Source organism: Zootoca vivipara, chromosome 6 (genome assembly GCF_963506605.1).
Source record: "Zootoca vivipara chromosome 6, rZooViv1.1, whole genome shotgun sequence".
NCBI classification, from domain to species: domain Eukaryota; kingdom Metazoa; phylum Chordata; class Lepidosauria; order Squamata; family Lacertidae; genus Zootoca; species Zootoca vivipara.
In genome coordinates, this window is record NC_083281.1 from 23,784,431 (window position 1) to 23,811,316 (window position 26,886).

The 26,886-nt window shown below is 45.1% G+C and overlaps 1 protein-coding gene across 1 annotated transcript; it reads right to left on the reverse strand.

Moving 5' to 3' along the window:
* Positions 1 to 2,363: 2,363 nt before the first annotated feature.
* Positions 2,364 to 17,189, reverse strand: LOC118087892 (phospholipase A2 inhibitor and Ly6/PLAUR domain-containing protein-like). The gene is made up of 6 exons (XM_035120957.2): positions 17,074 to 17,189; positions 10,559 to 10,671; positions 9,574 to 9,681; positions 8,686 to 8,844; positions 5,117 to 5,245; positions 2,364 to 4,130 (listed from the first exon to the last, which is right to left on the reverse strand). The coding sequence occupies exons 2-6, from the start codon at positions 10,602 to 10,604 to the stop codon at positions 3,904 to 3,906; spliced, it is 669 nt and encodes a 222-aa protein (XP_034976848.1). The 5' UTR covers positions 10,605 to 10,671; positions 17,074 to 17,189; the 3' UTR covers positions 2,364 to 3,903.
* Positions 17,190 to 26,886: the final 9,697 nt, after the last annotated feature.

The window sequence follows — 26,886 nt, forward strand, 5'->3', positions numbered from 1 at the left end:
CTGTATTTTTATGTTTGATGGATTTCTGTATTTTAGAATTTCTGTTTTGTTGGAAGCCGCCCAGAGTGGCTGGGGGAACCCGGCCAGATGGGCGGGGTATAAATAATAAATTATTATTAAATTATTATTATTATGGCTTCTGTATGTAACACATGCAGGTCTTTCTCAGAACATGCATCTTGATGTCTACTTGCTTCTGCATGAGAGTGATCTGAATTGTGTAAAATGAGATTGACAATTCTGCCAGCCAGGACAAAAACAGATTGGCTATGAGATGAAACAAGGCTTCTCCATAGATTCTAGGATCCAGGCTGACTTTTTTGAATGGAAGATGATACTTTTCTACTATCCATGATAGGCATTTATAGTGGTTTTATTCTATATTAAAACAAAATTGTGTCCCTCAATTCTCAAATAATCTGGTTCCCTAACTCCCCACTAATGTTTCCAAGATTCCCAAGATCACTGACTCTTAGTGATCTTTTATTCTACTGAAGCAGATTCTTTTACAGAATGAAGTGGGGTTGTGCTTTCTCTCTGTCTGTCTGAAAGGCAGATCGGGTGTTGCCCACTTTCCAAATTTAATACGAGGCTATGGGTCCCCAAAACGTTGACGATCCTTTCCCGAGCACCTGGATGATCCCCCTGGTAACCTATGGTTCCTGAGCTTGTTTCTTGTGCAAACAGGCTTGTTGTGTTAGGAAGCCTGAAATATAGAAGGCAGAAGGCACTTGCAAGGGACCAGCCTGCACCAGGAAGGATCTGTGATTATGCTGAAGAGCTGCTCAGCAGAGCCACAATTCCTGCTCATTTGCAAGCCGCACATCTTCAGAGAAACTGCTTGCAGAGGAACACTATGCAACAGGCAAGAAAGAGAGTCAGGTGGCCGGCTCCTGGCTTCACACAGCTGGTGGTCAGGGTAGGTCTTGGCCTAATGCCTGCCTATACTTACCATTCCTGAAGGAGCGTCTCCACCCCCATCATTCTGCCCGGACACTGAGGTCCAGCGCCGAGGGCCTTCTGGCAGTTCCCTCACTGTGAGAAGCAAAGCTACAGGGAACTAGGCAGAGGGCCTTCCCGGTAGTGGCACCCACCCTGTGGAATGCCCTCCCATCTGATGTCAAGGAGATAAATAACTACCTGACATTTGGAAGACATCTGAAAGCAGCCCTGTTCAGGGAAGTTTTTAATGTGTGACATTTTAATTTTGTTGGAAGCCGCCCAGAGTGGCTGGGGAAACCCAGCCAAATGGGCGGGGTACAAATATATTATTATTATTATTATTATTATTATTATTATTATTCCCTCCAACATTTCTCCAATTATTATTATTATTATTCCCCACCCATCTGACCGGGTTGCCCCAGTTACTCTGGGTGGCTCCCAACATATATAAAAACATAATAAAACATTAAACATTTTTTTAAAATCCCTATACGGGGCTGCCTTCAGGTGTCTTCTAAAGGTTGTATAGTTACTTATCACCTTGGCTCAGGGGTCACATAACTCCATACCCTCCAACATTTATCCAGTGAAAACAGGGATGTCCTAAGGAAAGGTAGGACATTCTGGGATCAAATCAGAAACTGGGACAGCTTCAGTAAATCTGGGATGGCCTCTGGGAAATAGGAACACTTGGAGGGTCTGCCTTCCTACCTGAAGCCCCACTCCCAGACAGCCACAGATTGCTCTGGGCCATCCACCCTGATCTGTAGTGGTCCACGCCTCCTTCAAGTCTCTCTGAATATGCTTGATTTGGCCCAGGCCTTGGCGAAATCTGATGCACAACCCTAGTAACAAGCCTGATTGAAGTACAGAAGTACTGCTTAGCTGGTGATATTACCGACATGGGCCACCTCAGTGCTTGCATTGTAGAACTGCAAGTGCCAGGGATACACATTAGAGTAGGTGGGTGGAATTATTTACTAGGACTTTGTGCTCATTATTGGCAGTGGAGGAAATATTGTTCTGGAACTCTGCCCCACTCTGTTTGTTTCACTGCTACCTGATTTCACCACATTGCTCATGTTCAAACTGCCAGTACTTGCCCCTGGCTATGCCTCCCTGAATTTTCAGGAAGCTAATTTGGCTTCCTCCTCCACGCCCTCGTGAGCCATAACCTTCAGAACCCATCTTATTTATAGACTCTGTTTCCCACGTATTAGAAAGCAAAATCTGTATTTTCTGGTGGCTGTTCCTATGCTGTCTCTGTTTCAACAGGACTTTCCTTAAAAAGTAAGCGTCCATAAGATTGCACAACCATGATTATCATTTGCACAGCAGGGGTTGGGATAAATGAACCCTTAGGGCGCCTCCCAACACTACAATTCTACGATTCTAAGTAGTTTTTAAAAAGGGAAACATTCAAGTGAGATTTGTTTAATTCTAAAAAGCACACATGCAAAACTGTCATATATGTCAAGTCAGATCATTAGTCCTTCTCTCCACATGCTGCCTTTTTTGATTGGCAGGTCCTCTCTGAGATCTCAAAGCAGAGATTCATTCCTGGTCCTGGTAAAGGACTCAAAGGTGACTATGGGGTTGCGGCGCTCATCTGGTTTTCAGGCCGAGGGAGCCCGCATTTGTCCACAGACAGCTTTCCGGGTCATGTGGCCAGCATTACTAAACCACTTCTGGCACAACAGAACACTGTGATGGAAGCCAGAGTGCACAGAAACACCATATACCTTCCGACCACAGTGGTCCCATGGATCTTGGTACACAGGGTCTGTTAGCTGCAGATTGAGCGTGAAACCTTCCATCTGCAAAGCATGTTTTCTGCCACAGAGTTCAGAAGAAATCACAATACATTTCATTTCATTGACCAATTCATTACATTAACTGATTAAAATCACCTTTTCAATTGCCTTTTAAAAAAGCCTGCCCAGTTAATCTAGAGATGCATTCATTCATTTATTTAAAACAATTGTTTTTTTATAGATGTAATTACAAAAACTGCAGCTGGCAGCCAGCATCTTAGAAGAAGCATCCTCCGTTTGCTTCATTTAGGAGGGATGCCTCTTCTAAGTTGGCACTTGCTGCAACTGGTGTATGTGTGTGTGTGTGTGCACGCACTTGCACATTAAATGTCACCATCATTTGGGGGCCAATGGGCACATTTGCAAATTGGAGAAAGTGCTGTGGGAACCTCACATACCCTGCAACATTTGCTACAACAGCAAAAAAAAAAAATCAAGCAAAATTTCAGAACTGGGAGGGAACTCTGTGGGAGCCAGGTAAGGCCTGTGAGGGCATATGGGTGCCCAAGTGCTGCAAGCTGGTGATTCCTGAAGCATGCCATCTTTAAAAAAAACAAGTAAAATATGCTCCACCTTTTGAAACTGTTGTTTTATGCAATTTTGAGTTGATCAGTTAAAATCAGTTAAAACTTATTTGCTTAATCAGCTAACATGGCACTCCTGTGCACATTTACCTGGGAGCAAATCCCAGGCAACCCAATGAGACTCCTTTCTGAGTAGAGAGGCATAATGTTTCTGTAATCCAGGGATGGGGTGCCTACAGCCCTCCAGATGTGGTTAGACACCAGCTCACATCATCCATGATCATTGACTATACTGGCTGGGTCTGATGAACATCCAACAACATCTGGAGGGCCAATGACTTATTCATCATCCCTCATGCAAATAGTTTCCCAACTTACACATTCTCATGCATACAGGGGTGCGTGCACACCACACACACACACACACACACACAAAGACAGATGCATTAGGATCCCCCTTAATTTAACTAATTTGCTCTTTGAAATCAAATGCAAGCCTGCAAACAGACATTAGCAGATGCTGGAGCCTGAACTTCTAGGAACTGCGCCTTCTTTTGTTGCATTGCATTGGAGATGCTTTTCCCAGCTTGGCTGAGGAAGACGCCTTGAACCAAATGGAATCAGTAAAGGAATTTGTCCAGCAGGAGCCCAAGGAGATAGGGCAGGAGAATGGTGAAAGCAATGCTCCCGGATACCAGGCTGGCTCCATCTTTTGCTTTCTCTATGTGGCTGGTGGCGATCGAGATGTCAACCTCTCCAAAGGTCATTTTGGTGCCCTTGACAAGGATTTTTGCTGCGTGAGTAGCACAGCCTTGCCCAAAAAAGGCCGTAGATGGATGTGTATAATCTGCAAAAGGACAATGCGGGAAAGAAATGGTATCATCCCTGCTGTGAAGGAAATTGACAGTTGTGAAAAATAAAATACTTGCATGTAGCTTAATTGGGGAATTGTGGGGTTAACTTATTTAAACCCAGCCTGTACAGGGAACAAATAGGTAGGTGGTAAAATTGCACATGGGCAAAGTCTGCAGTTGGGACTCAGACCCAAGTACTTCCATGGGTTTTGTGGATTTGGAACCAAGGGAGTTGAAGGATATGTTTTGGAACCAGATGAAACTTGAGGAAATCATGGTGGGTCTCAGGATACAAAAGAAATACACATTGGGCTGAGGAAACAGCAAATTCTAACATAAGCCTTTAGCTTTAGGGACTGTCTCTAGATGGAAAGCTGCAAGTGTTTTAAACTGACATTTCTTTCTGTATTTTTGCTCCATTTAAGGGCTATGTCTGGGAAGCTAAGATGATGGGTGACTGCATTTCAGCAATTGGGTCTTCTTTGCTTCTACCCGCTCTATGTACAAAGGGTTGTCTCCAGCCAAGTTCCACTCAGAATGAGCTCACTGAAACTAATGGGTCTAAGTTTCTCACATCCATTTCAATGAGTACTGTATTATTTTTTCCAATCACAAACTGATGCAGAATGTGACTGAACTTAAGAAGGGTAAAATTGAAAACTGAGAGAAACCGGAATTCATGGGCTTGTCCATCGCCTAACCAGGAGGGCTTGCTTTGATGTAGAACAAGGGTTGGGTTTTGGCACAGAGTTCACCTGTGGATAAGCCTAAACTCCTCCATTGTAGAGTCAGTTTGGTGCAGTACTTATGAGGACCTGCTTAAGGTCTGGGTTGAAAGAGCTGGACTTGGGTCAGTTATTCCCTTTCAGCCTCACCCACCATAGAACTGCCAAGAGAATAGGGGAGAAGCTAAACTCCTTGGGATTAATATGGAACAATGATGAATAATCCTCAGTCAGCATACCGCATTCTCATTTACCTTGGAAATCCCCAGAAATGGTGAGGCAGTAGTCTTGGGATCCAGTGCAGTTTTCCTTCTTACCATGGCAGGGCTTATCGCTGAAAACGAAGCATGTAGGGCACACCTTCCTGGTGACAGTGGTGTTTACTGCAACAGTGATGAAACGAGTGATGAAACATACTGCTGAACTGGAGGGGAAAACACTCTGCAAAAACAACAACAACAACCCTCCCCTTTTGCAGTTGGGGAAAATGGAAAAGGCATGGAATTTCTCAATTTGGTGTGGGGTGGGCATCAAATATTTTCTGAACTGTCCAGGCCTCCCACTTCCTTGGGTTGTGGTTGGTCCTTTTAATAAACAAGAACTATTTTAACCAATGCGTATAGTTCCCCTACTGGTAGGCAGCCTTTCCATAAGACAGAGTGAGACAGTTGCCTCAGGCAGGAGCTGCAGTGAGTGGCCAGGAGATGCTGAACAACAGAACTGTGTGCACCATTTCCTTCACTCAGTTGCAGTGCAGGATGCTACCTGGTCTGCAGGGTTGAAGTGAGATCATTCTATCTCCACTGGTGCTGCGAATCACAAGTGTTGCACTTGCTGGCTTTTCACAAGCATCTGGTTGGCCACTGTGAGAATATGATGCTAGACTAGCTGGGTCATTGGCCTGATGCAACAGGCTCTTCTTGTGTGCCTATGTGGAATGAGGGGGGCGGGGGACAATATTGTCCCTCAAGGCAGGCAGTAAGTTGTCTTGAGCCAGTCCTGCCCAGAAATGCCCTTAGACCGATGCTACTAGGAGCCAGAGCTCAGTGGTAGAACATCTGTGCTGCATTTGATCTCTAGCACCTCAAGATGGGGCAGGGAGACAGCCTTGTCTGAAATCCTGGCGAGTCACTGCCAGTCAGTGTAGACAATACTGAGCAAGATCATGATGGACCAGCCATCTGAGTCAGTAAAATGCATCTTCCTTTGTTCTATGTTCCTATATTATGGTGTCACAGGACCTTCCATTATTTTGTGGGAAAACTGAATGGTAGAGCACAGGTTTTGGATGCAGAAAGTCCCGACCTCTCCAAGTACGGCTGGAGATGTCCCTACTCTGAAATCCTTGAGCAGCAGTAGCAGGAGCCAATGTGGCAGCGGTGCAGCTTTAATAATAATAATAATAATAATAATAATAATAATAATAATAATAATATATTTATACCCCACCCATTTGGTTGGATCTTCCCAGCCACTCTGGGCAGCTCCCAGTAAAAACAGAATACGACTTCAAACATTAAAAACTTCCATAAAGAGCCTTCAGATGCCTTCTAAAAGTCAGATAGTTGTTTATTTCATTGACATCTGGTGGGAGTGCATTCCACAGGGTGGGCGCCACTACCAAGAAGGCCCGCGGCTCCTTCTCTCTTGCACCCAGTCTCCTCTGTCTCTTGCTGATGCCACAGGTTGGGAGCTGCACATCTTTCCCTTACGTGGCAGTGGCAGGAGAGGGAGCAGCCACTGAAGCTGTGCCATGCTCGGCTCCATAATCAACCTCCTCTTCCTCCTCCTGCCACCACCACCGGCCGGGGTCTGCTTTCCCGCTCCTTCCCCTCCGCAGCAGCAGGAGGAGCCGACCACTGAATTTGCACTGCACTCGGCTCCACACTTGGCCTCCTCCCCCCAATGGTTCTAAACATTGGGAGGCTGCTCTCTTCCCCCAAAAAATAATAATTTGGAGGGCTCAAAAGAGCTGGGCACTAGGAGTTGGCGCCTACCGCCCCACCTATGGAGTAGACAGCACTGAGCTAGATGAGCCCTACAGCTTAAGCAAGCCTCCTTGGTCCATCATACTACAGAATTCTTCTCTGTGAACTCTAGAGGAGAAAAGATGGTGGCCAGATGCACTTTCTCTCCCCAAATAGAAGTTTCATTTCAGTCCTACTCCACCTTGCTTCCTTTTTCTTTTATTCTTCTTGTGGCAATTTATTAATTTACATACTGCTTGATGCCATAATATGCACGGAGAATGGAGACCAGTCATGAAAAGCATTAAAATGTTAACATCCTTGATCGAAATGCACAATTTGACAATCTCATTAATGGCATTAAAGAAATATACCTGCATCATTAATAAATGCAATAAAAAGCACAATCCCATTAAGATAACATAACATTCAAAACAGAAGGCTGAAGTCAAGGGGATGCCTGCATAAATAAGTGTTTCTGCAGTGTATCATTATCATTACTATTGCTTATTATTGTTAGAATTAATTTTATTTTCTAAATTTGTTCCAAAAACAGCAAAGATGCAACACTGTGACATATAGAACAGCAGAGATTGTGCATCCCATACAAACCATTCCCTACCCAATGTTGTGTAATAACTTCCTTCACCTTTCAGGAATCCCAAAGGAGGAGGGAGTAAAATTTCAAAGTGACCAAAAAAACAAAGGCACAACTAAAATCAGACAATCTGTAATTCTAAATAACTCTTCCTTTATTCTCACTCCTATAAACAATTTTTGTTTGTTTTGTTATTGCTCCTATAAACAAGGACACTGCACCAATCAGCTGTACATGAAGGTTTCTTCCCTTTTTGCTACACAGATGATCTGAGTGATTCCCCCCCCCCAACCAAGGGGCTAATTTGCTTTATGCTGCCAATCCAGGTGAGGCCTCTTGTGCAGGGGTCAGCAACCTTTTTGAGCCGTGGGCCGGTCTACTGTCCCTCAGACCATGTGGTGGGCCAGGCTATTTTTTTTGGGGGGGTGAACAAATTCCTATGCCCCACAAAAAAACCAGAAATGCATTTTAAATAAAAGCACACATTCTGCTCATGTAAAAACACACTGATTCCCAGACCGTCCGTGTCTTTGGCAAAATATGAGCAGGGCATGTTGAAAGCACATACATTCCTAACACAGGCAGCACAGAAGCTTATCCTGCACCCAGGAAATGCCAACCGGCCAGAAAGGGACCTGGCTAACTTGTCCCCATCCCTTCCCCAACCCTCTCTTTCCCTCTCCCTCTCTCTTCCTTGCACTGATTTGGGGTACTGAATCATCAGGTGAAGGTTTTCATGGTACAGAGCTATCCCCTGGTCACCTGCTCACTCCTGCAGATAAAACTGCTTCAGAAAGAACATCTACATTGGCCAACTCAGCAGTCGGCAACCCTACTTGCATCTCCAAAGCACAAGTTGTAGCCCTGCCCAGCTTGGTGCATCACAGATATCCTCCAGATAAACTCCCCACTCTCTGGCTGACTTAAAACAGCAACAGAATTTTCCTCTGCCTCTCACACTACCTGAATGATGTGACATTCCAAAGGCTGGAGAGAGACTTGCAGCTATCAAAGCACAGCAAGTCCTTTCATCACATTGTGCAAAGCCAGGGCAATAGGTCTATTCACAATCATCAATACAAGAAAGCTCTTAAACTTTTCTTATGGGTGCTTCACTCTCAATTTCACTTACTTAGTATGCAGTGTAAATAACTTCCCTATTGCCCTTCAGTTAGGATTCCTGGGATAGGAAAATAAATTTGATATACTCATTTCTGAGACTCCTACTCAGCCTTAATCAGTTCTGGACCCCACATACCTGCAGGTCTAACATTATTGCAGTTTTTCGTTTTGCAGCATACAGAGTTCCAGGTAAAATTTGTCCCTGCTGTGAAGACCAAGTCCCCTGCTTTGCATGCATCGAAACGGGCCTTGTTGCCTTCACAGCCTCTGAATTCGCTTATGAGTCTTGCTTTGGCTTCAAAAAAAGAGGAAGGAAACAGAAGAGAGTTAGGGAGATTAAAAAATAATGTGTTAAAACCAATGACCAAACAATATCACCCATCCATTAAAGCAGCGGAGGGGGAACTTTTTCAGCCTGAGGGTCGCAGCCTATCGTCAACAAATGCTAGGGGTGGGAGGGACCAGGGGTAAAAGTGGGCAGACCTGCAGGTGTGACTCGTATCTTTGTGCCCTAGGCTAGATTCCAGCCATGCAAAAGTCAGGGGGTTCTACACACATTGTTCTACCTCCAGGCAAACTAGTTCAGGGTCACTTCCAAACTGAAGAGGGCATGGAGGAGGACCGGTGAGGGGTGTTGCCTGGGCAGAATGAGTGGGGCCTGGGGAGAGACCGGAGGGCCAGAGAAAGAGGACTGCCCTTGGCCCCTAGACCTGAGTTTACCCACCCCTTCATTCAAATGTACCGCAAATGCACATAATCAAGCACTGATGTATTCAAACTTGTGGTCAGCAGTGATCTTTCATGTAAGGGCAACCATGTTCACAATAGTGTAGCTGATTCCATCTGTAATATGCTGGTGGTTCACACTATTCGGACAGTGCAACTGGTATTTGACATGTTCTTCAGATTCATAACAATCCTTGCTGCATTCCTCCTCCCCCCTCCCCCCCACCTTTTAATTAGGTTTCTAGAAAGGCTTCTTTTAGTGTTATCTGGAAATGTCCCCAGGGACACATTGACCTACATATTGTAAAATTCCATTCCGCTGAAATGCAGGATCCTCCATCAACTGTACAAGCATTGTTTTGACACTCTTTTGTACCAGGAGTACAGACACATTCCAGAGAGTTTGCTGAGGGGAAGATAATAACATTGAAAACAGTCAACAATAGCAACTATCACGATGATGAGCAACACTGGTTCTTATTTCCTTTGTTTCTATTTTGTTTTCTAATCCCAACCTTTCTTTGAGGAATTCAGGATTATGTGCCACTGCTGCAGTCACCAGACCCAGTCACAACAGCACAACCTAGGCCTCATTAACTCCATGCATTTAAAGTGTAGTGATGTGACTTCCCCTCGAAGAATTCTGCAGTTTGCAAAGGGTGCTGAAAGTTCTTAGGAGGCGCCTATTGCCCTCACAGAGCTATGCTGGATTGATTGTTAAACCACTCTGGGAGATTCTTGTGGTGAAGCCATGGCTGCTTAAAGTTCATAGCACTTTAAATGTGTTGCCATAGTCTTCCCCTGCAAGAGGACTCTGCTGTTGCATTCTGGTCCAATGACAGAGAATGCAGCTTCAGGACCATGGACAGATCCCAATGAGCAGCTTCTTCTGACAAAGGCTGGTTGCAGACTATAGCCTTTTGAGCCTCTGTCTCCAGGCCATCTCCTCCTATGATTACTATATCTCTCCTATGTCAATGTTTGGTAGTCTGCTCTACGAAGACATCATCCAAGTCTTCTGTCTGGCTTGGCAGCCTATAGCAGACCCTCCACAGTAAGGTCACTATTTCTCTCTCCTACAATTTTTACCCCTATTCTCTCAATCTGTTTTCCATGTTCCAGGTCATGGGTTTATTCACAAGTGTACACATCCTTTACATATAATGCTACTCTTCCTCCCTTCCTGTTTGGTTTATTCCTTTTGAACTAGTTATACAGCTCAGTTGCTACATTCCAGTCATGAGTTTCATCCCACCAGGTTTCAGTAATATGATTCAACTCACCTGCAGCTATCAAGGCAGCAAAAAGATAGAGAAGAAACAACTTCATGATTCTGGGAACTGAAGCAGTCTGGTGTCAATGGAAGAAAAATATCCCACAAAGGAGGTTTCTGCAACTGCAACACCAAAATGATGGGAGATTTTAAAAAAAGCAATCGAGAATCAACATGAAGGCAAATGAACAAAACAGAATATGGTGGTTACAGCAACTCTAGTGTGTTATGTGGTTTTGAGTTCCAATGGTCTTGGTTTTGTATTTTTGAAATCTCTCTCTGGCAGAGCTGGGCCAAAGCATTATTCTATCTGAAGCAGTAATGAGGATGGCATTCTCCTTTTTTTTTCTTTTTTCTTACTTTTCCTTTTTTCTTTCCATTCTCAGCCTGCCTCCAAAATAACTCGTGATAATGTACGGAGGACAGCTCTGGCCCTCCAGATATTTATTTGCTTAATTTTATTGTTACATTTCTATCACGCTTTTCCTCCAAGGAAGCTCAAAGTAACAGAGGTTGTTCTCCCTCTCCATGTTTCATCCTCACAGCTATTTTGAAAGACAGTGGCTGGCTCAAAACTATCCAGTGAGCTTCATAACCAGGCAGGACAACAACTCCCATCATCCCTGACTTTTGGCCATGCCAGCTGGAGCTGGTGGTAGTTGGGGTCTGTCTGCATTTGGAGGCCCACAGGGTCCCCATCCCTATTTGAGGGTAAATAAATTTGCAAAATGTATTGTTTTACTTGCTGATTTTTCACCCCTTGGTCTCTCCATATTAAAGCTTTACTGCAGGTGTGACTTCCAGATGTTATAACTAATATTACATATTTTTTTATACCCCACATTTTCCCCCAAACAGGAACTCAAGGTGGCTTATAGATAAAAAATAGGAATTGCTAAAAACATAAAAAATTAAGCATTGATAGAATTAAATCTCTCTCTCTCTATACACACACACACACACACACACACACACACACACACACACATAATTGTCAGGCTTCGGGGAATCGGATCCCTCCCACAGTGGCAGCCCAGAAACAGAGAAAAGATAAAGTTCTTACCAAGCAATTTATTCAATAATTCACAGAGAGTGACAAAGGAATGCAGTCTTCCCTAAATAATGGTGTTGCTCCAAGTAAAGTCCCACCCCCCTCCATCTTCTATGTCACTCCTGTGTTTGCTAATCTGAGCTTTCTGCCTCTGAGCTCTCTGTTCTGCTATCCTCAATGCCTGCCTGGTCCTGAGAGGGGGGAGGGGTCAGGAATGCTTTCCAAGGACACTGAGTCTGGCAGCTGTCTCTCCCCTGGTGCTTCTCCTTCTTCCTTCTGTTCCTCTTCCAATATTTCCCAGCTTCTGCCCTCTGCAGCCTCTGAACTATGCCCTTCTGCAAACCACTGTTCTAAATCTATACTGTCCTCCTGTTCTCAGAAAGGTTTAGGAGAAGTGGGGTGGTCCCCACCATTTCTCCTCAGTCCAGCCCCTGACATCAATCTATTAAAACAATACAAATTATTACAATAAAAACAGCAGAGCACCAGCTCTTTCATTAAAAGCAGTAAACTCCCAAAGGTCTGTTGGAACAAGAAGTTCTTCACCTACCGGCAGAAGGACAACAAGGAGGGAGCTAGTCTCACTTCTCTGGGGAGGGAGTTCTAAAGTCTGGGAGCAGCCACCGAGAAGTCCCTCTTCTGTGTCCCCACCAAGAGTGCTGTGAGAGTAGCAGGACTGAGAAAAGGGCCTCCCCTGAAGACCTCAAAACCCAGGCAGGTTCATATGACACTGCTAGGGTACTATGGTAAAATGTGCATTAAAATGTATCTATTAGTGAAAATAATGAACGAAAATGCATTAGCACAAATAGGTGTATCGGACAAAATTGCATTGAAATATGTGCATATTAGAAGAAAGTCACCCTAAAATGCAGGTGAATTTCCGTCACTAATAGTTAACTGCTCTCTGCGGTTTGTGTGGCAATATTTCAGATAGCAATCCCATTTGCTCCCACCCAAGGGAATATCTTGGCAAGGCCAGTAGACAAATGACTGTCCTGCCCTCTTTGCTAAACAATTTGGGGCAGGACCCCAGGGCGTGTGCTGCGAGGAGTGTGTATGCAAGGAGAATGTGCCTTGTGTTGGACGCACAGCACCTGAGAGCAAGAGGAGGGTCACACCCTCATAGCAAACACATCTCTCTGAGAGAGGGGGGGGGAGAGAACATTTCAGCTGAAAACCATGTGACGGAGATGGCAGGAATGGATGGGGCAACAGGCCAAGAGGAAAGGAAGACATTCAAGGCTGCCATAGCTGGGCTTGAGGGTCATCTGAACTGAGGGGTAGCAGTGAGGCTGAGAGTAGATGGCATGGAGAGAGCAGATAGAGGAAACTTTTTATCCCTCTCTCATAACACTAGAATTCATAGACATCCAATGGAATGTTGGAAGATTCGGGACAAGTGAAACCACATTCTATGGAATTTACTCCCCTTGGAGGTAATGATAGCCACCAACTTGGGTAGCTTTCAAAGAGGATAGGACAAATCCATGGGTATAAGCCTATGCTCTGCCTCCATGGTTTAAGACAGTAATGCTTCTGAATATCAGGTGCTGGGAGCCACAGGAGGGGAGAGTGCTATTGTGCTTGGGTCCTGCTTGCAGGCTTCTCATTGGCACCTGTGTAGCTCTGTGAGAATTAGATGGTGGGCTTGACGGGCCATTGGCCTGATCCAGCAGACACTTCTTATGTTCTTATATGAGAAGCAGAGACCGGAGAGAGGCAGTGAATGGTACTGCAATGTTGGCATTTTGTCCTTTATCAGGACTGGTGTGTCTACCGTGCTGATAAAGGGACATGGAACTCCCTTTCAGGGAAGCCAGGTTGCTGCATTTCAGGGTGGGTCATGGATAAGGAACCTTTGACAAGAAAGGGGAGGGTGTCCAAACAAAGGGATTTGCACCCCTCTGAGGACAAATGCTGAATCATAGAACTGTAGAGTTGGAAGGAACCCCAAGGGTCATCTAGTATAATTCCCTGCAATGCAGGAATCTCAACTAAAGCAGCCATGACAGGTGGCCATCCAACCTCTGCTTAAAACTTCCAAGGAAGGAGAGTCCACAACCTTCCAAGGGAGCCCATTCCACTGTTGAACAGCTTTTACTGTCAGAAAGTTCTTCCTTCAACCTCCTTCAACTGTTCCTCATAAGGCTTGGGCTTGACCTCAAGCCCATAACACTGTTTTATGTACCACCACTGAATTCTCCCAAGATTTGTCAAACAAACACCTACAGCCATCCTTGGGTTTCATGGTCCTTGTGTTTGTCAGATGCGCTGTATTTTAAAAGTCTCCAACAAGAGGTTGTATTGTATCAGGTATGGGGAACTTTTGGCCTCCAGATATTGCTGAACGCCAGTCAGCCCTGACCATTGGCCAACCTTCCTGAGACTGATGGGAGTTGTAGTTCAGCAGCATCTGGAGCGCCGAAGATTCCCCTCACCTGCAATTGGAGCACAGCTGCTGCCTTGCAGCACTACTCCCCATCAAAGGACGGGGCCCACAAAAAGACATTTTGCCTTGTTCCCCCTGACATCTTCCCACTGGGGTGGTTATATATATATACCTCAGTGCTCTAACACTCTCAGTGATGTCATTGCCTGAGCCGAAACCCATGACTTCTCCACCCACTGCCATGAGCTGCTAACATCATTTACTGTGCCGTAGGTTGCCCTGATGTCATTTAAAACAAGGAAGGTGTTTGTTCTTTTTAGATACATTAGGCAAACATACAGCTATCAACAGTGTTATCAGCAGTACATGGGCAACCGCAGAGCATGAGAAAGTGGAGTGCGCACTGCATGGTACCTTGATATTCATCCACATGCATTTATACGTAAGTGTGTTGGGTCTAGAACACTGGTTCACATTCTAAGGAGGAATGACAAAATAAAAAGTGTCTAAAGGAGGGTGACCAGGGCGACTGAGAGATCTGGAAACCAAGGGTTGCCTCCAACTAAGTTCTACTCAGAGTATACCCATTGAAAGTAATGGGACAAAGTCATGTCCATAGATTTCAATGGGCACACTTGGAGGAGAAGTAACACCAGCTATGACCCCAAGTCCTATGAGGAAGTGTTGGAAGAACTGGAGGAACAGGATAGTGTCTTGATGAAGGGATGTCATGCAGAAAATGTATAGACCCTGATAAACCAAAAGCCTATCTAGTCCAGCATTTTGTCCTCACAGTGGCTGGCAAGGTACCTGTGGGAACCCCAGATAAACAGAACATGACTGCAACAGCACGGCCTCAGCCCAGTATACCTGAAAGAGCATCTCTACCCCCATTCATTCAGCCTGGACACTGAAGTCCAGCTCTGAGGGCTTTCTGATGGTTCCCTTACCGTGAGAAGTGAGGTTACAAGGAACCAGGCAGAAGGCCTTCTTGGTAGTAGCGCCAACCCTTTCCTCCCATCAGATGTCAAGGAAATAAACAACTACAGTGGTACCTCGCTTTGTGAACGCAATCCGTTTCGTGGAGGCGTTCGCTCGCCGAGGCATTCGCTCGCTGAAGGCACGCTTCTGCGCACGCACACAATGCACAGATTGCTTCTGCGCATGCGTGAGCTCCACAGATTGCATCTGTGCATCTGACGCCGCGGAACCTGGATGTAAACACTTCCGGGTCCACGGCGTTGGAAAACGGAGGTAGGCGTAAACGGCATAAACCGAGGTTTCACTGTATCTGACTTTTAGAAGACAACTGAAGGAAGCCCTGTTTAGGGAAATTTTAAATGTTTGATGTTTTATCGTGTTTTTAATATTCTTTTGGGAGCCGCCCAGAGTGGCTGGGGAAACCCAACCAGATGGGCGGGGTATAAATAATAAATTTATTATTATTATTATTATTATTATTATTATTATTATTATTATTATTATTTTGCCTGCTCAGAATCACCAAAAGCTGGAATTGAGAGGCATGCTACCTCAGATACTAGTGATAATGTAGCCATCATGACTAGTAGCCACTGATAGTCATCCACCATTGGTTTATCTACCCCTCACCTTTTAAAGCTATTCAGATTGGTGACCTTTCCTGGTTCCCACAGATTCACCTCCCCACTGAAATTACACTTGAAAAAATACATTTTTTTAGGGGAAGTTGTTTCCCTGTTCACTGTGCATTTGGACACCTCTTAAGATATTGTAACCATTTTTCTTTCATGATGGTGCCCAAGAACAGGAATCAAGTTTTCATTTGGATGCAATAGGAGACCATTTTGAATCGAGGGGTTGGACTGAAGCTTATCAAAATCGCATTGACAGGTGTAACTAAATTTTACAAAATGGTACCTGACATCAAGAGGCAGGTTTTGAACTATATTTGAATATGACTGGATGCCATTTTGAATCAAGATAGAAGACTGAACCTTTAACAACTGCACTGATTTCAACCACCGATATCAAAATTCCATTGATTTTTCAATCTTGGAGAAACCAGGCAATGGTGGCTACCGAGTAACCAGTAGAATAGGCTGCTGCATGTGTGTGCTGCACACAACAGTTTCCTTGATTTGCATGTCTGCCTACAGGCATTAAAAGCTTGGTGACCTCCCCTAATAGCAAACTCAGCTGTTGGTGGCTGAAAGCCACATTGACCAAAATGAGTCCACCGAGAAACAAGCGGCAAATATCAGAATGCTCATGGGAACTGAAAGGATTGCAGAAGTACAACTCCCCACTTGTTTTCTTTTCTTTAGTGGAAATCTAAGGTGGCTATGTCCATGGAAAATAAAATACCAATCAGGATGATCAGTTCATAGAATCATATAGTTGGAAGGGACCCTGCCCATCATCTACTCCAACCCCCTACAATGCAGGAATCTCAATTAAAGTATGCATTACACAAGGCCATCCAACCTCTGCTTAAAAAACCGCCAAGGAAGAAAAGTCCACCACCTTCCAAGCGAGTCCATTCCATGGTAGAACAGCTCTTAAAAGTTCTTCCTGATGTTTAGTCAGAATCTCCTTTCTTATAACTTGAAGACATGGGTTCAAGTCCTACCTTCTGGAGCAGGAGTAAACAAGCTAACTGGGACTGAAGAAAAATGTGACTGTACACAGTGAACCAGTGGTATTGTGAGTGAATGGGGCAGCACTGTGGTTCCACGTTTTGCCCATCATGGCCTGGAGGAGTGAGGATGTTGCAAAGACAGCTTGCCTTCCACTCCTGATCACCTCTGGCCATGCAGAGCTACCAGGTGGGTGCCAGGCATGTTCTAGGATGTCTGTGTAGGAAGACTCTGTAGCTCAACGCTCCTGGCAGCAAACCACAAAACGGGTCATGCACCCTGGAAGAGTCCCCAGAGGGTAAATGCACCAAGTTGTGCTGGGATGTCATAGAACAGCTTCATACAGACCCTCCCAAATATCTTCCCTTTGCTGTTCAGGTCCTAGGCAAGCATCCCTTCCCAAGCACCAGCAAGTCCTGGCTGTAAAGTTGACTAATATCCATAGCAAAGAGTTCCTCTCTTACCTGGTTTTCCCCCTTCTTTGTTGATGCGATATCTTTATGCAGAGCTGAGAGGCATTGGGTTGGTTGTGTGTGTATATATACTCTCTAGGGAAAGGTGAGTAAGTGCCCGCTATCAGTGGGCAGGGAGTAGATATGAGAAGAAAGGGCAGCTTCGGGGAGAGACTTTTAAGGTGGAGGAGAGACGTTGTGATTCATTGTGAGGTGTGGTAAAGAAGGAAACAAGGTTGAAATATCTGGGCAAACTTGAGGGGAGATCTGAGAATCCAATGTCCTAACAATGGTTTGTTTAGGACTGTCTTCCTCCAAACACCAGAAGGAAACGAGGGGCTGCCCTGACTTGAAGAGGTTTTAAGGTGGAGCGCATGAGATAGGGACAGGCAAATCTGTCGATTTTGGTTTCTCCCAGTTTCTATTTTTTTTCTGAAGTTCAGTTCTTCACAATTCTACATTAGTGTGGAGACTTTTATTATTATTTTAAAAAGAGTTCTCATAAACATTCATCAGCATTTTAATGCAACTATTTCTAAATATACACATATTGGATGGAATTGTGCCTAAGACACACACCTTTTCACTAATGTGTTGTTGTTGTTGTTGTTGTTGTTGTTGTTGTTGTTTAGTCGTTTAGTCGTGTCCGACTCTTCGTGACCCCATGTATTACTAATGTATTACTTCCGTGAATACTTTACTATATACATTTCTGTAAACGTTCCTTGGCTGTAGAACCATGCTGCAAAATTTGGAGAACTGTGAATTTCAATGGTTTGCATATTGCGTCGGAAAATGCAGCTTAGGGAGGTTCGCCCCAAAACGCAAACTGAAATTAATTTCTTCCCCCATCCTTATTATGAGAAAAGGTTTCCAGGAATTTCCTGTAATTGTACGGGAAATCTAACAAATTGGAAGGAGATAAAACAATGGATGTAAAAAATTCTCGTAAAAGGGGGGGGGGGTTCCAGGACAGGGCAGTGCCTGCAAAAGGAATGTAAGGATAAAGTAGCCCTTCTGACTAAAGAAGTCCCTTCATTTTGCAGCAAGTCATGCCTGCAAGCTCAGTTTAAAAAAAAAAGGTGGGGCGGGGGAGAAAAAGCTGAAAGAATTAGTCTCATCCTTCCTGACCTTAGCTGACTTCCAACTGTGAGGGGTCTAAGGATCTTCTAAAAACTCTCATCACCTTTAACAAGGTAGAGTTTCCAGGATACCTGTGGTAGCAAGCCATGACTGTTTCAAATGACTGTTTAAACCAAGCAGAGGGTCTTCTCGGTAGTGGCACCCGCCCCGTGGAACACCCTCCCATCAGATGTCAAGGAAATAAACAACTACAGTGGTACCTCGGTTTAAGTACACATTTGGTTCCAGAAGTCTGTACTTAACCTGAAGCGTACTTAACCTGAAGCGAACTTTCCCATTGAAAGTAATGGAAAGTGGATTGATCTGTTCCAGACGGGTCCACGGAGTACTCAACCTAAAGCGTACTTAACCTGAAGTATGAGCGTAATTGGTTCTGGAAGTCCGTACTTAACCTGAAGCGAACTTTCCCATTGAAAGTAATGGAAAGTGGATTGATCTGTTCCAGACGGGTCCACGGAGTACTCAACCTAAAGCGTACTTAACCTGAAGTATGAGCGTAATTGGTTCTGAAAGTCCGTACTTAACCTGAAGCGAACTTTCCCATTGAAAGTGGATTAATCCGTTCCAGACAGGTCCGCGGAGTACTTAAACTGAAAGTACTAAAACCGAAGCGTACTTAAACCGAGGTATGACTGTATCTGACTTTTAGAAGACATCTGAAGGCAGCCCTGTATCAGGAAGTTTTTAATGTCTAATGTTTTACTTTTTGTGTGTGCTGTAAGCCACCCAGAGTGGGTGGGGGAAACCCAGCCAGATGAGTGGGGAATAAATAACATTATTATTATTATTATTATTATTATTATTATTATTATTATTATTACAATTATATAGAGCCAGTGTGGTGTACTGGTTAAGAGCGGTAGACTTGTAATATGGGGGACCGGGTTCATGTCTCCGCTCCTCCACATGCAGCTGCTGGGTAACCTTGGGCTAGTCACACTTCTCTGAAGTCTCACAGCCCCACTCACCTCACAGAGTGTTTGTTGTGGGAGAGGAAGGGAAAGGAGAATGTTAGCCGCTTTGAGACTCCTTCGGGTAGTGATAAAGCGGGATATCAAGTCTAAACTCTTATTATTATTATTATTATTATTATTATTATTATTTAAAATGGTACCATAGTACTTTAAATATATAGCACTGATGGGGCCTGAGTGTTTCAGGTATATTTATATTGTACAGTGGAACCATGGTTTCCGAACGTAATCTGACCGTTCGACTTCCAAAACGTTCGAAAACCGAGGATCAATGAGCGGTCAGCAAAATCCATTGATAAAATGGAGAAACGCGTCTTGGAAGCCATTCGACTTCTGAGATGCATTCAAAAACGGAAGCAATTACTTCCGGGTTTTTGGCATTCAGGTTCCAAATCTTTCAGCTTCTGAGATGCTCAAAAAACAAGATTCCACTGTACTGTTTTAACACGTTGATGTTTGTCTCCATTGGCTCCTTTGGAAGGAAGAGTGGGATAGAAACTTAATAACTAATACAGAGAGTCCTCCTGGATCACGTCACAAGCCTGTCTAGTCCTACTTCCTAGTCCTACTTCCTGTTTCCTACAGGAAGCAAGGGAAAGCCCACAATCAGAACATTAAGGAACTAGTTTTTGTAAGCCATGCTTTTTAGATGAATGGTGGAGTATAAATGCTGTAAGTCTTCCTCCCTTGCTATTCTTCCTCAGGTATTCAGAGGCATGTCCAACAAACAGACAGATAAATAGCCACTATGGCTGGTGGGTATTGATAGACATATTCTCTACATCAGGCACCCCCAAACTGCGGCCCTCCAGATGTTTTGGCCTACAACTCCCATGATGCCTAGCTAACAGGACCAGTGGTCAGGGATGATGGGAATTGTAGTCCAAAACATCTGGAGGGCCGAAGTTTGGGGGTGCCTGCTCTATATTAGGACTTTTTCTAATCCCCTGGAGAATTAATGAAGGATCTAGGAGTCTTGGTAGACAACAGCTAAAAAAGCAGCTAAAATGCCATTCTGGGCTGCATCAATGGGAGTATAGCATCTAGATCTAGGGAAGTAATAGTACCACTGTATTCTGCTCTGGTCAGACCTCACCTGGAGTACTGTGTCCAGTTCTGGGCACCACAGTTCGAGAAGGATACAGACAAGCTGGAACGTGTCCAGAAGAGGGCAACCAAAATGGTCAAAGGCCTGAAACGATGCCTTATGAGGAACGGCTTAGGAAACTGGGTATGTTTAGCCTGGAGAAGAGAAGGTTAAGGGGTGATATGATAGCCATGTTCAAATATATTAAAGGATGTCATATAGAGGAGGGAGAAAGATTGTTTTCTGCTGCTCCAGAGAAGCAGACACAGAGCAATGGATTCAAACTACAAGAAAGAAGATTCCACCTAAACATTAGGAAGAACTTCCTGACAGTAAGAGCTGTTCGACAGTGGAATTTGCTGCCAAGTAGTGTGGTGGAGTCTCCTTCTTTGGAGGTCTTTAAGCAGAGGCTTGACAGCCATATGTCAAGAATGTTTTGATGGTGTTTCCTGCTTGGCAGGGGGTTGGACTGGATGGCCCTTGTGGTCTCTTCCAACTCTATGATTCTATGATTCTATGATTTTGTTTTCAGCTGGAGACATTGGTCTAGGAGACTAGAGGCTGTCCTTGCCAGGAAGTTCAACAGGAAAGTGAAACTTAAGTTGTTACGGGAAATAGAAACTTAACAAAACTCTATTGTTATTCTGGTTGGCTGCAGTCCTAAAGGGCTATTTTAGCAGAGGCAATCTTAAAAGCAAGATTGTCAGTTATCTCGTTCAATTAGCGAAGATTAAGTTCAGTTGCTGAATTTTACACATATACTAGCTGTACCCAGCCACGCATTCCTGTGGCCTAATTAGGGTCCCCGTTTCCCAGGACAGGGAGAGGATGTGAACCTTCCCCCCCGAACCCTCTCTATTTTCCCCTCATATATAGCATGCACAGTTTGGGTAGGTTCTATGTGGGTCCCCCGGTGGATCCCAGTGGTCGAGTGGGGAGGTGGGCTACCTGTAGGCACTGTTGGTGAGGGTCTCCCATTTCCCCCAGTGGAGGTGAGAAGTGGCGAGCCCCTGCCTGTCTCCCGGGCTGGCTGCTGGTCTCCGTCTCCGGCCGTCGGCAGAGGGGAAGAGAGTCGAGGCGCAGCCTGCCTCTTGCGTCGGAGGTGGCATCAGAGGCAGAGGCAACTGCGGGGTCCGGCCTGGGTCTCTCGGCAGTGGTGGCAGCAGTGACCGTGGGTGGTGGGAGGTGTGGAGCAGCGAGGCCCGGCCTGGCTCCCGGCCTACCTACTGCCCTCCCTCTCCCAGCAGAGGGTATGGTTGTGGAGACCCCCCCCCCCCGATCCCTGAGGCATGTTTTCCTTTAAAGTCTAGCAGATGGGGCTATGGCGTCTGTTCGTTTCACATCCACTGGAGGGCGCTATTTTTTTAACCTAAAATCATGTTTTTACCTGTGACATTTGTGACATAATTTTAGTTTATGCAAACATTTGCGTATTGGAATGGAACGTTGAGTCAAAATTTCAACTCAATCAGTCAAGCGGTTTTGGAGAAAAGTGGATGCCCGCAAACATGGACACTTTACATTTTTACATATATATATATATATATATATATATGGATGTTTGCTTGTTAATAAAGTATATCTTCTAAATTGGAAACAGGAACCAGTAGAAGGAAAGCAAGGAAGATCTTTATTTTCCTGCTGCAGATGAGTCCCCACCCCCTGCACCTTTGCAAGGAAGTGAGGACTCAGGGCAAAGGTGTGTAAGAACTTTTAAAGACTTTAGAAATTGCTCAGACCCTCAGCCAAAGGCCACCAAAAAAACAGTCTGCTTTCTCCTTTGCTCCCATGCCCCACATTGACTTCATGTAATTCCAGATTGTGATGTGGCCATACTAAACCTCCAACGGGAGCTGCGTGAAGACAGCCTTAGATTTTTATACATATAGGAAGATACACACAAAAACACACGCACAAAAATCAGGGGTCTATTTCCTTAACAAGAGTTTGCTTTTAATTAACTAACTAACTAACTAACTAACCAACTAACTTATTTATTTATTTATTGTCATACATATGTGCCTCAAAGCAATGTATAAAATAAAATGCAAGAAGCAAAGGGGGGAGAATGTTTACAATGACTGCTCCCCACATCAAAATGGGGGGCGTAATTTGCGTGGACGCGCGCAGCACCCCTGATCCTACACGGCTGCTAGCAGTTTTGCCTGCCATTCCCCCCCCCCCCCCCCGGTCTGGATACCTGTAGGTTTCCACCCAACCTCGGACTGTCAACCAATCCCAGTGGGGGAGACATTGCCAGGGGAGTTGGCCAGGTAAGGGGTGGGACTTCCTCACCCACACAATAAAGGGTGGAACTTACCTGGGGAGTCACAGTCGGTTCCAGAGCTCCTCCCACCCCACCCTCCCTCATTTAAGCCTTCTTTTGCAGGTTAACTTCTTTTTCACAGGTATGCTGGCACTGCTACGTATTGGTTGCTGTTCGAGGGCCGGAATTTTCCTGCATTGGCAGGTTTTGCCTTCCCCATAGCAAAACGTCACAACTTTGGCGGTTTCAGGCCTTGGGTGGAATCCTTTAGTCTTTCTTCCCTAAAATGGGGGGGGTCCGTGAAGCTGTGACCCATGCACCCCTCCCCCCACGGTGGCAATCCCGGGGTTCCCCGTTAAAGGGGTTGTTTTGAGGGAAGTCATTGGCCATATGCCAAGAGGCTGCCATTGGTCTTCCCCGTGTTGCGGCGAATTGGGGGGGGGGCGGGCTCTCTGCTTGAACAGATGTTCTCCAGAGCCAGTCAAATCCCCACTCAATCTGGATAACCCTGATGTTCCCCAGATCCCCGGCTGGGGACTGGGAGGGATAAACGCCCAAGGCCTAAGCCAAGGTCTCCCTTCATCTGAATCTTAAATAAAGTTGTGGCCAATTTTAATCCCATAACACAGTGTCGTGTGTCTTTATTCCACGTGGGAGCCGGCATTGGTTTGGGGTAGGGGTCTCCGCCTGTCCACGCAAAGCTTGGTTTTGTTAGGCATATTTTAAAATACTCAGTATTCTGTAGCATTCTTCATATGTAGAAACTTGTGTCTTTTAGAGCAGGGATTTGGAGCCTGTGATCCTCAGAATGCTCCTGGGCTCCTTCTGCCATCAGCCCAAACTGGTATGGGCACTGGTCAGAAATAATGGGAGATGCAGTTCCTGTACTGCAGGGGGTTGGACTAGGTGAGCCCCATGTCCCTTCCAACTCTACAAATCTGTGATTCTGTGACATCTCAAGGGCCACGGGCTCTCCTGCCATGGTTTAGACCTTGAAAGCCAAACTGAGATCCTGGACTACTGTGTCTATGGATATTAATGATTGTTGAGCAGGTCTCCTGGGAAGGATGCAAATCAGCTCTGTGCTCCCTTGGAAATGTAAACATTTTCCACTGCAGACCCGTCTCCATTCCTCTTGGACTTTGGACTTGTGCAGAACTCGAGAAAGCTGGACCAGGCAAAGGATGTTGTTTACCAAAGGGATATTTGCTTATTGATGAAAAGAGCCACGCCAGCATGTTAGGGTGGTTAGATGCAGGGGGGGGGCAAGGCCCATGTACCTTTAATAGTCATGTTAGAGAGAGAAATGTTCTCATCTACTGTATGCAATTATTAAAGGATGAGGAATACTCCCCTCTTTGTCTTTGCAAGTCCATCTTATAGAATTTATATTTGTATTCAACCAAAAAAAACCAAAAAAAAACACACTCTCCAGTTGTTGTTCCACATTCAGAGGTATTTGGCGCTTTTAAGAATATTTATTTTTATCTGATCAAAAACATATAATTTAATGGTGTTGACAAATAAAAACTTAAAGAAAAACAACAACACAATTGAATTAAAATTAAACATACACACCCCAAAATAAAATAAACTACAAATTTCGGGTCATTTCTTTCACAATCCCTGGGGGAAATAATAATTGTTCCACATTCAGAGGTGATTGTAAAGAGACTGGGAGTGCAAGCCTATGCACATCTATTCTGAAGTAAGTCTCATTGGGAAGTTTGGTGCAACTTCCACCAGGGGATGAAAGCAAAAAATAAATTAAAATGTTTTGGTTCTCATTTTAATGAGAACGCACCAAATTCACCAATATGTGAATCAAAATGCACCTGTCCTTTGAAATTCACACTTTTCCTCACTTTGTGATGCAGTTCACCCAGCAAAACATGTCTACAAAAAGGTATATTGGGGGAAAATGTACATTAAACTTCTGGGATTGGTACCCTCTGTTCTTGTATTGTATTGTATTGTATTGTATTGTATTGTATTGTATTGTATTGTATTGTATTGTATTGTATTGTGTTGAAGATGCTCTTCTTAACTTGGGTAGAGAAGGTGTCTTGGGCCAAATGACATCAGTAAAGAAATTTGTCCAGCAGGAGCCCAAGGAGACTTGGCAGTAGGATGGTGAAAACAGAACTAGCAGAGGTGTAGGTGGTTGCAGGTTTAGCAGATTTGTTTGGGATGGTAGAGGTTTTAGTGGAGATAGGGGTGGTGGAAGAGTTGGAGGAAGACAAGGTGGTGAGTGTTTTAGAGGAGGTTGGGATGGTGGAAGAGTTAGAGGAAGACAAGGTGATGAGTGTTTTAGAGGAGGATGAGGTGGTGGAAGAGTTAGAGGAAGACAAGGTGGTGAGTGTTTTAGAGGGGGTTGGGGTGGTGGAAGAGTTGGAGGAAGACAAGGTGGTGGGTGTTTTAGAGGAGGATGAGGTGGTGGAAGAGTTGGAGGAAGACAAGGTGGTGAGTGTTTTAGAGGGGGTTGGGGTGGTGGAAGAGTTGGAGGAAGACAAGGTGGTGGGTGTTTTAGAGGAGGATGAGGTGGTGGAAGAGTTGGAGGAAGACAAGGTGGTGGGTGTTTTAGAGGAGGATGAGGTGGTAGAAGAGTTGGAGGAAGACAAGGTGGTGGGTGTTTTAGAGGAGGATGAGGTGGTGGAAGAGTTGGAGGAAGACAAGGTGGTGGGTGTTTTAGAGGAGGATGAGGTGGTGGAAGAGTTGGAGGAAGACAAGGTGGTGGGTGTTTTAGAGGAGGATGAGGTGGTGGAAGAGTTGGAGGAAGACAAGGTGGTGGGTGTTTTAGAGGGGGTTGGGGTAGTGGAAGAGTTGGAGGAAGACAAGGTGGTGGGTGTTTTAGAGGAGGATGAGGTGGTGGAAGAGTTGGAGGAAGACAAGGTGGTGGGTGTTTTAGAGGAGGATGAGGTGGTGGAAGAGTTGGAGGAAGACAAGGTGGTGGGTGTTTTAGAGGGGGTTGGGGTGGTGGAAGAGTTGGAGGAAGACAAGGTGGTGAGTGTTTTAGAGGAGGATGAGGTGGTGGAAGAGTTAGAGGAAGACAAGGTGGTGAGTGTTTTAGAGGGGGTTGGGGTGGTGGAAGAGTTGGAGGAAGACAAGGTGGTGGGTGTTTTAGAGGAGGATGAGGTGGTAGAAGAGTTGGAGGAAGACAAGGTGGTGGGTGTTTTAGAGGAGGATGAGGTGGTGGAAGAGTTGGAGGAAGACAAGGTGGTGGGTGTTTTAGAGGAGGATGAGGTGGTGGAAGAGTTGGAGGAAGACAAGGTGGTGGGTGTTTTAGAGGGGGTTGGGGTGGTGGAAGAGTTGGAGGAAGACAAGGTGGTGGGTGTTTTAGAGGAGGATGAGGTGGTGGAAGAGTTGGAGGAAAACAAGGTGGTGGGTGTTTTAGAGGGGGTTGGGGTGGTGGAAGAGTTGGAGGAAGACAAGGTGGTGGGTGTTTTAGAGGAGGATGAGGTGGTGGAAGAGTTGGAGGAAGACAAGGTGGTGGGTGTTTTAGAGGAGGATGAGGTGGTGGAAGAGTTGGAGGAAGACAAGGTGGTGGGTGTTTTAGAGGAGGATGAGGTGGTGGAAGAGTTGGAGGAAGACAAGGTGGTGGGTGTTTTAGAGGGGGTTGGGGTGGTGGAAGAGTTGGAGGAAGACAAGGTGGTGGAAGGTTTAGAGGAGGATGTGGGGATGTCCTGGCTAGGCCCATATTTAGCTTTCTCTATGTGGCTGCTGGTAATCATGTAAGTGACCTCTCCAAAGGTCAGCTTCGTGCCACTGGCAAGGTTGCTTGCTGTAGGGGTAGCACACCCTTCCCCAAAAAAGAGCTCAGTTGTAGTACCTGCAAAAGGACAATAGGGGAAAGAAATTATATCATCCCTGCTGTAAAGGAAATGGACCATCCTGAAGAAGAAAAACCTTGCATCTGGGTTGATTTGGGGATTATGAGGTTAACCTGTTAAACCTGACCTGTCCAGAAATCCAATTAGAAGATGGTAAATTCTTTGAGGAAGGTATGAGGTGGGATTTCACATAGGCAATACCGGCAGTTGGGACTAAGGAGCTTGTACTTCCTTGAGTTTTGTGAACTGGGGACCAAGGGCATCACGTAGCCAGAGTGTATGTTGGGGAACCAGGCGAAATGCAGGTGTTATAATGCCAAGGGCTGGTAGGTGCAAGAAACCACAAATTTAACACCATTCTTTCACTATAGGAACTATATCTAGCAGGAAAGCTGCAAACATCCTCCATTTCAATTTTGAACTTTTACTCCATTTTAGGGGTTTGTTTTGCGTGCTTGTAATCATTCATATTTTTAAACCTTTCCCCTAAGAACAACCTTTTTTATCCTTTTGGTCAATTTTTAA

Bases quoted from the DNA above. Each gene is read 5' to 3' on its own strand.
- LOC118087892 (XM_035120957.2), bottom strand. From the start codon at position 10,604: ATGAAGTTGTTTCTTCTCTATCTTTTTGCTGCCTTGATAGCTGCAG. The intron at 8,845-9,573 runs GTAGGTCAATGT...CTTTTTTTGAAG, and splicing joins GGAATGGAATTTTACAATAT to CCAAAGCAAGACTCATAAGC. The intron at 5,246-8,685 runs GTATGTGGGGTC...TCACTGTTGCAG, and splicing joins CAATAATGTTAGACCTGCAG to TAAACACCACTGTCACCAGG.